Source organism: Cephus cinctus, unplaced genomic scaffold (genome assembly GCF_000341935.2).
Source record: "Cephus cinctus unplaced genomic scaffold, Ccin1 Ccin1_scaffold0299, whole genome shotgun sequence".
In the NCBI taxonomy this organism is placed as follows: domain Eukaryota; kingdom Metazoa; phylum Arthropoda; class Insecta; order Hymenoptera; family Cephidae; genus Cephus; species Cephus cinctus.
The window spans coordinates 5,459-18,071 of NW_014333002.1; the positions used below are offsets into that span (position 1 = coordinate 5,459).

Below are 12,613 nucleotides of genomic sequence, written 5' to 3' on the forward strand. Positions count from 1 at the left end.
AGTATAAGTTGGGCGTTTCTGGACCAAGATTCCTGTAACCGACATATACCGACACTCTAAAACTTTCGAAGGTGGGTGTCCGTGCTCTATGATTTCCGGAAGTGACGTCACCGGGACCCCTCGATTTTAAGAATTTTTGCTCGATTCCGGGAATTTTGCGTCATATTTTGGGAATTTTGCGTTCGATTCTAGGAATCATATACGATCGAGAAACTTCTAGAACATTCTAGAAGCTTCTAGAGCATTCCAGAAGCTTCGATGGACCCCCTTCCTCCCTCCCGATACTTTTAAATTTCAGACGGTAGCCTTCAGCCGTTTTGACCTTGAACGTTATCTCGCAGAGTCGTACGTCGAGAATGCAGTCCCTCATCCTCAGAGGTGTCAAATTACTCGTAGGAGTAGAATAGGAGTAGGAGTAGAGTAGGAGTTTGGAAGATACATCGACCTTGACATTGATTCCAGAAATTTTCTTCTCCAATCCTTTTACATAGAAAGAAACTCGTTCGAGGGTTTCTTGAAACCTTGTACGTCCACGATGAATTCCATTTTGATGAACTGCGCAGGGAGAGACGATGGCAGTCTCTTTATACCAATTTTTTCACCCCACCACTGATCGGGTTGTTTTCGACTATACGATCGTGCAGGATCAGGCAGAATGCCGATGTATCCGCAGGGAAATTGTCTTGCGCCTCGAATTCCAGACGAATATCGACAGGTCCAACTTTGAAGGACTCGTTTTGTTTGGAGCAATCGATAACGATCAATGGAGCGCACTCGAGAAATTCATTCTTCTTCAGCAAATGCTCAGGATCCTTGCCATAGTACGTAGCTTGAATGTTTGCATACATCTCGTGCAGCAGAGCAAAATGATTATGATCAATGTCAAGATTCAGATTTCCGTAGGGATAACATTGCGAATTCAAAAAGAGCTTAACGTCTCTGATGTTGCTGTGGTCAATTTGACTAGCCTTCTTATTTTTCTTGTTCTTTCTGCTCGTCTGAAAACCCAGTATCACGTATCGTGGTTTTTCCAACTGAGACGACGTCTTGACGGCCCACACGTGTTTCGAAGTGGTGGGGAGTAGAGGGTACTCGTACAGCTCCCAGGTACGGAAGCTCAGGGAGATGGGTGCATCCCTCTCGATGAATTTCAGCAGTTGTATCTTTCGTCGATCCGACACCTTTACGTATGGTATCAGCCATTCCAATTTGTGAATTACGACTTTGCATCCTTCCGGAGCAGGGGTGCATCCTTCTGGATGAATTTTAGCAGTTGTATCTTTCGTCGATCCGACACCTTTACGTATGGTATCAGCCATTCCAATTTGTGAATTACGACTTTGCATCCTTCCGGAGCAGTTTGCATTATTGCATTGACATCGCTCTTTGCTCTCCTCAGAATCAACTCGTGTTTAGCGTTAATGACGATCTTGCGATAATCTTCGGGGAAACCCAGTATCAGACTCAGCGGTATGGATACGTCGAAGTAACCGTCTGGATTGGTCAATTTCTCCCGTTCTCTGACGTCGAGCCAACCGACGTTCTCAATCAAGGATCGTTGACCGGGACTCAGGGCAGCATATCCCTTCATGAGACTCGTGAGACCGACGTTCTTGTTCCGGTCGATCCCTATAGCATTAATTTCATAGCGAATCTCCTCGAAGAGATGGCAAATGGCATTGTGATCAGAGTCGTGTTTGCAGTCGCTCTGGACCCATCTTCCTTGACCAGCTTTCCATAAACGTGCAGCGATCTTTTGCTCTGTAGTAAGCATAGGTCTTGATGTTGAACGGAGATTCGAACCTCGTCGCTGTTGTTGAACGTCGACGAGGCGTAAGGTTGATGCGCATGCGTTTCACAGTGTGCTATAGATTCATCGAAGACGATCGGTGTCTGAATGTTCAGCGTTTCTTCCTCCATGGTACGCGGCAGACGAAAAGAACGCAACAGAACGAACGCCTTACTTTCCTCTTGTGCCATCTTTGTCGTCGAGATTGACGATTGCCGACTCGTACTTGTACGTTCCACCCTTCGGTATAGCGTTCCGCATGAAGACTCCGCGAAAATGTGGAATCTTCATGATCTTCGCGTACTTTAGCAGATCCGCATCGGTCAACGCTCGGCGTGGTAGTTTCACTTCAATTTTTTTGGCTTCAGATGAAGGCCTAGTACTTTTCTATACGGTTTCAAGTACAATCCTCTGCCTAATGCGATGGCTTCCATCGTCTCGTTGTGCCTCTGATTCTCCTCAGCTGATCCTTGGTTGTATTCGCATCGTTTACGGCTTTGGCTATACCTGCAGCACCACCGGCCAACGCTCCACCGGCACTGAGACCCGCAAATACAGGAACGAGAAGAGGCAGGAAGCCTCCGACTTTGAACGGCACGGGAAGAACCCGCGGAGTGCGGACGTTGCGCTTTCCACCTGCTCGTTTGACGGCAGCTTGTGCACCTTTGAGAGCAGATCTGATAGCTACCCGTGCATCGCTGTTAGGAATCATCAATCGTTTGGCTTCCTCGATGATTTTCCTCAACGTTACAGTCTTTGGTTTCTTCTTGAGTCCCATACCGAGTTTCGACTTGGCACCCATTACGTTCGCTAGGTACCAGGCCGCCGCCTTCTCGGCGAGACTCGCGTCTTTAGCGAAAACGCGCTTCCAAGCTTTGTCGGCCAGTACCCTGTCCGCTGCCCCACCGTGTTCGAGACTCTCTCGATTCTTCGAGTAGGCGATGTCGTGCTCTTTGCAGGCTGCGTCCAGGGGGTTGATGCCAGGATCACCTCGCGCGAGTCTCTTTGCTTGTTTCGTACCGAGCCCACAGTACTGATAACCAGGTATATGTAACCCAACGGGTAGACTTTTGATGATCCTGTTGACTAATCCTCTACAACGATGAGATTTCTTCCTCCCAATGCGTTTACGCTTAGGATGCACGATCATGCCCCTGCGGTGAAACAGTTCCGACTGACCAGCGATCCCTATAAACTCATTATTTATAGTTCCCACATTAGTCAAAATCGAGATGAGGTTCGAGAAGCAGTCCGTCAGGTTACCTGTAACGAACTTTGACAAAATCGTGCGAGTAAAGGAGAAGAAGGAGGTCAAGCGACACGGCGAATTACTGCCAGACAGTATACGAGCAGTGTTTTGCGAACCATCCAATTGCGGCCAATCGTAAGGATAGTCTGAGGTGTCAAAGTTATCTAAGTCACGTTTAATATACTCATATATGCTCGGAACGGTAAAGTAGTATATGAGACTATCGGTGTCGGTATACATCAATTTTGCTTCATCACCAATAATATTTTTTATATAGTTGTAGTGAAAATCGTATTTGTACGTTTTAAAAATGTCTAGGATGGAAAATCCTGCGTATATCGGTTGATTGAATTTAATTGTTGTTCGATTTAATTCACCTATGATCATATCTTCATCAAATACGGTACAGTTATGAAAATTTGGTTTTGCAATCAGAGCCATTGCTCCATACGTTTTCTAACATTTTCCATTGTTTTACCGAAAACCGAATTATTCATAAGTTCATAAAAGTTTTTTTCAAAATCATTATTCGATTTTTTCTCATTTCGGTGTTGTAATCTATATACTTTTTGAGCCACGGTGCCTGTTTCAATTTTAGAACACGATGAATTTTTGTTAACTTTATACCTAATCTCAAACACTGTTTCAAATTCTTATATTGAATGATGTATCTATCTTTCGGGAGGAGCGAAGTTATAAATTTCGAATCGTTAGAGCCTGGAGGAGCGTATTGCTGTGGACAGAGTGACAAATCTTTATGAAGTTCTTGAAGCTCGATCGGATACTGCAAATCAATTTCAAATATGTAACCCGTAAGAGAGTCATCGGGAATATCGCGAATATCCAATTGCTGAAAATTTTATTCCCATTCGAATGAGGCTACTGGTACAGATTGACTCATAGCTGCACCGTATAAATTATTTACGTCATAGTACATAAGATACGACTCTTCTTTGCTTGGATCGAAATCTGCTCCCATGTACATACATTTATAAGCTTTAGTCGTCTTATACATTAAATTTAATAAAAGAACATCACTCTGTTCTTCATCACATTTATCGAAGAATACTGCACGACTTTCAAAATATGAGCTTGTTGTCTTTACTGTGAGCGAACTTCTCCAAATTCCATGTAAACGGGCAATTCAATTTCTCTAGCTCCTTTTCCATTTTTCTCGCAAGTCAATTCTGCACACCATAAATATGTTTCATTGTAAATAAATAGAAATTAATATACGAAAGTAAAAGAATTTAAAAGAAATCGTCACTTTCGGCACAAATTTCAATTTATCTTTTGAAGTTTCACCTTTTAATTGTAGCACCGATGTGACCTGTAACACCGTCCGCAAGCTACTACTTCGTTATCTTCATTTTCCTTTTGATTCTATATCTCTTATTAGGGTCAGGTACTAGAAACAACTGTACGTTTAAGTAGTAACTGCGGGTAAATTAGTTCTAGAACTTAACCGTGGCTTAGGGGGTTGTAAATTCTCTAGCCAATTACAAAAATCAATCAATGCGTTTAATGTAAATTCAATAATTTTAGGAAAAATTACGAAATATATGCTAAGCTGCCATCTATTATGTGTTTAAATGCGGTTCATTCAATAAGACAGTCGGTGGAATAAGGATTTGAGATGATTTTACTCAAATTGGAGATCTCCTATCCTGCACCTAAGATCGAGGACCATGTCACTCTGATGTAATAAAAAAAAATAACTTTGATTGGTAAAAGGGTTTCAATATGTCGTACAGAAGCACGCATGTAATACATGTCTATATACAACAAAAAGAAAATAATAGGCACTGAAAAGTGTAATGTATATTTATTTTTTTTCAAGCAATAAAAATAATTATTTTTATAGTATTAAATGTCGAAGGCTAATTATAACAGATTATGTAATAGTTTTAAATCATGCTCAATTGAAAATTATTTTAAATAGATGTCTTTTTATCTAGAGTTTTTTTCGCGTACTGTTTGATTCATAAAGGAAAGACAGATTCGCAAAAAATACGTTTTACTGTTTAGTATTAACATTATTTTGAATACGTGACAATATTTTTTGGTGTACTCTTTAATTTTTTATATGACTTACAATATACGTTAACTATGAAAAAAAAATTTCATTTATCAATGTCTACTTTAACGCATTCACTATTAGCAAAAACGAAACTCCACCCCTGCAACGAACTGTAAGTGAAACGTGAGTCGATAAGCAGAAATGTTAGTGATAGAATATCGATAAGTTATCAGCACTCCGTCTTTCAAATACTCATTAAAACAACAATAACTGTATAATCTATTGATTTCCTGCCAGCACGTCTAAATAAATGAGTATATAAACTTTCATTAAATAAGGATGTCAAAGTATAGATAACATTAAAACGCCCGTTGACATTCAATAATAACAATGGGTTCCATGAAGATTATTCACAGTGAATCCTTTGTCATCTTCTGTGCTGCTGTCTTACTGAAACGAGCATTGTATTCGTTACAGGCTTCTTCTGCTTCCCTCAACATCTCACGCGTTGATTGATCAACGGCTTGTTTTTTTCATAAAGGTATTACTTCCCTTTTTAGTACGTCAAAGATATTTATTTTTGATCCGATGAGCACGACGTTGAAAAAGTTCTGAAAAATGGAATAACATCATATTGAGAAATATCAGAAGGCACCGTTGCCCTCTACTAATATAATTAATAAAAGAATCTTTTTAAAGTTGCAAATAAATTTCGATGATCACTATAATGTATATTTATAAATTATAGGAAATATTTACTTCCAGTATTGTATTTTGTGGATCAATTTTGATTGCCTTCAGATAATGTTGACATGCATCCTTCATAATTTTCTGTATATAATAAATCGATCCTATGTTTAAATGTATTGCCTGTATTTTGTACGCAATAGATTTGTAACGATCCAACATTTCAAATAAATACTCAAGAATATCATTTGTGTTGCCGCTGTGAAATAGTTTTAGAGCTATGTAGTCCATATCTGCTGCAAAGTTCATCAAAGCACCCGCTTCTTTGAAATATTTTAACGCTCCCTAAGGATAAATGATAGAAGTAAAAAAGACAAGTCGCAAGAAACTTGCAATTTGTTTCCTCCGAATTGTAGGTAGTGTACGAAGTTCCTATATGAGAAGCATTTTCATTTTTTTTTAACCTTTGGCTTCCTCATAGATGAATCTTCATTTACTACCGACGATTCAGAGGAAGCAAATTGCAAAATTTAAATCTTTGGCTTCCTTATAGTATAGACACTTCAAAGTTCAAAAACTTGAATATATGTCGAATCAGATTCGTCTTGCTGATCTCCGTCAAATTTGATACATATCACGGCTGAATGATATTCTATACTTTTGGAAAGCTGGATTTTAATCGGTCAAAGTTGACGGGAGTTATATTGATTAACTTGATTTTTCGAAAAATTCCAAATGCCATACTAACCAAACTTGAATACAAATCTCTTACTCGAAAACTATTTAGACGAGTATCAGAAAATTTGCGATTGCTAGAGTGATAACGTCCTTTTTTTGGCAACTTGAATACGACATAAAATCCGAGCCGCAGTTTGAATCATTACGAAAATTATAGCCAATGAAGGGATTATAGAGCTGCACATGCCTGCAAAATTGGGGGGGCTGTAGCTAAAAACGTTCTCGAGTAATACACGTTTGACTTTTGGGAGGCCATTACACACACGCGCGCGCGCGCACGCACACATCCGAACATTTTCTCCAAATGTGTTTTGACAAACGTTTGGCACATTCTGATCATGGAGACACGAGGATCTCGAAAAAAAATTTCCACCGTCACAGAGCTTCCTCTATGAGGAAGTATAATAATAGGAATTAAATATATAATAGATTTAATCATACCTCATAATCCTTCTCACAGTTTTTAAGATATATTCCTTTGTAGTGAAGATATATCTCATCTTTTGGAGTCCTTGAAGCTACATATTTCAAGCATTCGGAGGCCTTTTCACAGTTTTTGGTACGAATAAATCCAAATGCCAATTTGAGATAAATAAAACAAATGTCAGGTTTCATGGCGAATACTTTGGTATATGCTCTTTCTGCATTCTTCAAATCGTACGACTCACGGTACATTTGAGCGCAATAGATTCCAACATATGGGTTGGTGGGTAATAAATCAAATGCATTTTTAAACGCTGTTTGTTCTTGTATTCTTATTTTAGTACCAATTTCATAGTATCTTCTCTTACGCTTTAAAAATTTTCCAAGGCTGAAATGCCATAGTCCATTGCGGGAATTTAATTCAATAGCTTTTGATGCATTTTGAATAGCCTTATCGCGTTCAGCAGCAAAATAGAATGACCATGCGATGCTTTGACACCCATACAAAGTACCGATTTCAAGTTTTTCTTTATCACAAGAATCAATAGACTTTAATATATTTGTTACGTCAGAAAATCTTTTCATTTCTTTCAGAATAAAGCATTTTGTACTTTTAATAATATGATCTACTGCCTTTATAGATATACCATTTGGCATACTGAAATAAATAGTTTAATGAAGACTGGCTTTGTACGTTTTATTATTAATATGTTATTTCAGTTTACCTTTGCAATTTAATAAAAATCTCTTCCGATTCTTTAATCTTTTGCATCGCTTCTTCTAAACCACCTTTTTCTCCATTTTCGAAAGCTAGCATCACCGAGTACATTAACTTCATTAGAATAAAGCTTCCTAGTTCCTCATCAGTTTCAGTATTCCATTTAAACTCAGATTGGCTGACATCCAACAAAAGACTTTCTGGAGTCGAAACCACATTCTTCATTTTCCAAGTGAATGGACAACTCAAACGGTGAAGTTGGTCCATTTCCGTATATAAATTTTGGCCGTTTTAATATACCAAAGACACTGTAAAAAATTTATATTATATTATAAGTAATAAAAATAATACTAAATAATGAAAAAGCATGTCTTTTATTTTTTATTCATTTCTTTCTTTAGTTTTTCTTATTTCCTTCGTCGCTTTGCAATTTCACATGTATAAGAAGACTATCAATGTACATCTATAAATAATTTTGAATGAAAGTATTACTTCAAGTCAGGTTCACTTATTATCTTTCAGTACACTGTAATTATTAATATACAAATAAATATTTAAAAGTCTGATCGCGACGTCAATTCCATTTTGATAGGCTATCTCTTCAAGAATTTAAATATAAATAAGTCCTCGCAAAGTGAAACTGATGTCACGATTCGAAAATAAATTTAATTAACTGTCACTAAATTGAACGCGTGTACTAAACTTTTTTGCATTTGATCGTATTTTAATTCCATTATTATCTGTTGCAAATATGAGACTCTCGATTTGACAGTGTTACTCTGAAACTTTTTAACATTTCCCTGAGTATCATTCATCTGAACTAGGTGAAACACGCTCGAATCCGTGCTTCGCCCGCGCTGTCCGCGCGCGAATTGTGAGCGCGGTCACATATTATGAATTTTATTTAAAAAAATATTCAACGGTCCACTTTCAAATTTTCAGACAATATTCTCTGTACTATAATAACAAATCATAGAAAAAATCATTCAATTTGAAGATGCCCTTTTTGAAATAATACAAACTGTTTAAGAAATTGTTGCATAACAATTATTAAACGACCGAATTTTGTACCATTAAAACGTGGACTTTAAAGTGAATCCTATTGCTCATTTTGCCCTGCAATGCTTTGCTTTTAGTCCGAAAGTGGACGATCCACGATACATTTAAAGAAGAACCGGTTTTTTTTGAGTCTATAAATTCAAAAATCGATATTTCGAAAATTCTTCATATCATATTGAAATAAAAAAATACGTGTCATTTTCTTCCACTCAAGAACAAGGAAACCAATTTTCAGGAAAATTAAAAATTTGGTTTCATATCTGACATGGAATGCCCTATAAGCAAATTATAGGATAGTTGTTCTTTTGTATTTTGCCACATGATTTAAATCCTTCAATTTCTTAAAATAATACTAGAAATATTTGTAAATATCTATCATTATCTTAACCCCTTGAGTGGCACGGCGAAACTCACTTTGCGTGCCATTTCTGGCAGAGGCAAAATATGAATCAATCTTTATGAAACTGTATATACAAATGTTTTTGGGGTCGCTGAATTCGAATTTGAAATCAGAATCCCAAAATTCAAAATGGCCGATCAAATACAGCGGTCAAAAAATTAAATTTCTTTAAATTCCGCAATGTTTAATACTCTTAGGTTTTTGGGGTCACTGAATTCAAATTTGAGGTCAAAATTTAAAAATTCAAAATGGCCGATCACTTTTACAGAGTGTAACAACAACACTTTTATAAGTGTTAACTTTATTTAAACGAGCATTGCAAAAAACAAAGAAAAACAGAGGGAAATTGAAGTAATAAGAGTAACCAAGCTGATGCTCATTTTCCTAGCAGAATGGATATTGTATCCCAAACAGGTCGAAAAAAGGGAAGCGAGTTATGATGACTATAGAAGCCTTATCGATAACATATAGACACCGGACACCGGAAACCGAGGTGTCTTTATACGGAACGATCGACAGGAAGTCAGTGAGAATTGACAGCTGAATCGAGCAGCATAATTCTTATTAATAATCATTTAGAATTAAGTTTATTTTGTAATCTTTTTAAAAAGTATAAATTCACATCGAACAACTTAATTAGCGTTGTAAGTTTGGTACAAAAAACCACATAAGAAGAGAGACAGACGTGGTATGCGTAAAATGTAACAATACCCCATTTAAATTCACATCGAACAACCGGACACCGGAAACCGAGGTGTCTTTATACGGAACGATCGACAGGAAGTCAGTGAGAATTGACAGCTGAATCGAGCAGCATAATTCTTATTAATAATCATTTAGAATTAAGTTTATTTTGTAATCTTTTTAAAAAGTATAAATTCACATCGAACAACTTAATTAGCGTTGTAAGTTTGGTACAAAAAACCACATAAGAAGAGAGACAGACGTGGTATGCGTAAAATGTAACAATACCCCATTATACATCGAATGTTTCAAAGATTACCATACATCGGATAATAAGTGACACAAACCGTAATAATATTATTCTTTGAAAATAAAAATAAAAAATACAAAATAACAATAAAAACACAAAAAAAATATAAAATACAAAAAAAAAAACAAAAAAAAAGTATAAAATATTTAAAAAAAAACAAAAAAGTATAAAATATTTAAAAAAAACAAAAAAATGGAATGTCAAATCTAGAGTCCCTTTAGTCAGAGTCCGGCCAACACCCGGAAGGGACGCCATGTTTAGGGATCGTTTGGCGCCGCCATGACATTGCGCGAGATTCGGTCGAGTGTCGCGCCAAGTACAGGCAACCCGCCGTACAGGGCTTAACACTACCCACACTACAAAATGCGAATCTCTCCCATACGTATTCACACACACACCATTCTATTCCGGAAAGAGCCCTCAAAATGGCGGAGCCAATCACTAAGTTGGCCGGACTCTGACTAGAGGGACTCTGGTCAAATCCTACCGTTGCAGCCTCCTAGTGGCACATTCCGGGGACGTGATTTACAATCACCAGCTAATGTCGGGAGTATAACTTAAATTTTGAAAAATCTTCGAATAATATACTTTAATTTTTACAGTTGTTGATAATCAAAACATATCCCCTCTAATCTGTTAGAATACTGAACATTGCGGAATTTAAAGAAATTTTATGTTTGTGATCGCCATATTGGATCAGCCATTTTGAATGCTGAAAATTTGACCTCAAATTTTAATTCAGCGACCCAAAAAACCCCTGAGTTATAAATTTCAAGACAATTGGTTAAGTCGTTTCACAGATATTGATGAGATATTGAGAGGACGTCTATAGACATCCTCGTCAGAAGTGGCAGGTATTTTTTGGACGTCTATAGACGTCCTTGCCAGTCAAGGGGTTAATCACACACAATCTTTAAATTTTTCGCACTCGCGTAAAAAATTAGCATTCATCAATCTAATAAAGAGCAATACATACGTAAAGACAATGATATTATGATGTGTTTCAGATAGTCTGTTCGTCTATATTGAACTGCCGTGTGATATTGAGCACGACACTCGGAACAATTAAAGATCATATATTTTAGAGACACAGTTTAGCAAAAAAGAATTAGGTAGTGGGAGATTGAGTAGAAATAGGGGAATCCGTAACAGAGACGGGTAAAACTGCAGTATACGACTTCGAACTGAGGTTGGCTGCTAGTGACTTAGGTTTTTTTTATGGTAACGCCATCTGTCGGATATAATGTGAATCGCATGGAATAGTCACGCCGGTGATTACCTCAATAGGAGGTTTCTCACCTAGGTTGAACAAATCTACGAACCGTATCACCATTGCAATCGATCACATAAAATCCAATGTAAGCAAAAAAACTAATAGCACACTTTTGCCACACGCTTTGCGAGCTACTAACGAAAATATATGCTTCTACATGTTCTACGCAAGCAGACGATATATTGTAGCAAAAAATTTCAAAGCAGTAGGTGAAATTTAATGCTGAATGTACAATCACGAGCTTGCACCTATACATATTTTTATAATAATATGAGGCATAATTTAAATATATACATATTTATCATAAAAACATGTAATAATATTTTCATAACAAAATACATGTATACATAATAGGTGCAAATCCGTGTTGTGCAGCACGAAAATTAAACGAAAAAACTCTCCAAACATGAAATATTGCGATTATTAGATCATATTTTATGAAAGTATAGTTTTATAACAAAATAATGTATATGATAACAGTAAAAGTATATTCATTTCAAATTTTTAAAGATAGTTGTGCTTTTTTCCGACCAGGTGGCGCCACTATTCCATGCGTTTCGCATTACATTTGATAGATGGCGCTACGTTAAAAATCTAAGTCACTAGCAGCCAACTTCAGTTCGGAGTCGTATACTGCAGTTTACCCCAGAGATGAGACCTAGATAGATAGCCGTATTGATAGTCGTTCCTTGAGGAATAAGGATCCCTTGTTCCTCGTTTCGCGTTCATAGACCTTCCTTCACAGGGCTCCATGTTCAACATGGAGCCTTATTGGCCTTCTTATTTCAAGGGAGGTCTCGAGCTTCCTTGACGATACCTTCTGCACTGTGATTGGCTATTTCGTTTGATATGTCTAGCGCCACAAGCGGCCCGAGTTAGCAGCTAGCCCAGCTCAGGCAGCAAATATGTATCTTATCAGTTATTGTAATTGTCGGCTGGTTTTAATCATAAATTTTCTTTCCAGGTGTTGACCTTACGCAGTCCAGGTAAAATTATGAAAAAAATAGTGCGTATTTCTTTTACGTTTCGACCCTCATTGGGGTCATCTTGAGAAATGTTTTATTACTAGGTAAACATGTATGAACTGTTGGACAATCATTGGTTAGATTGTGTAAAAAATAGTAGGCCAAACCTAAAGCCATAGTTAATAGATCAGCTATGGCTCTTTTTAACTTTTGGCTAATCCTGCCTTTACATGTAACACACAAACTCTTGTTGGTTTGGCCTACTATTTTTTACACAATCTAACCAATGATTGTCCAA

The 12,613-nt window shown here is 37.2% G+C and overlaps 2 protein-coding genes across 2 annotated transcripts; both read right to left on the bottom strand.

Annotated features, from left to right (window-relative positions):
* Nucleotides 1-584: 584 nt before the first annotated feature.
* LOC107266067 lies at nucleotides 585-1,774 on the bottom strand. The gene is made up of 2 exons (XM_015736188.1): nucleotides 1,304-1,774; nucleotides 585-1,181 (listed from the first exon to the last, which is right to left on the bottom strand). Exons 1-2 carry the CDS (start codon nucleotides 1,772-1,774, stop codon nucleotides 585-587), a joined length of 1,068 nt encoding a protein of 355 aa, XP_015591674.1.
* Nucleotides 1,775-6,918: 5,144 nt separating this feature from the next.
* LOC107266069 lies at nucleotides 6,919-7,919 on the bottom strand. Its single transcript, XM_015736189.2, has 2 exons — nucleotides 7,632-7,919; nucleotides 6,919-7,564 (listed from the first exon to the last, which is right to left on the bottom strand). The coding sequence occupies exons 1-2, from the start codon at nucleotides 7,889-7,891 to the stop codon at nucleotides 6,919-6,921; spliced, it is 906 nt and encodes a 301-aa protein (XP_015591675.2). The 5' UTR covers nucleotides 7,892-7,919.
* Nucleotides 7,920-12,613: the final 4,694 nt, after the last annotated feature.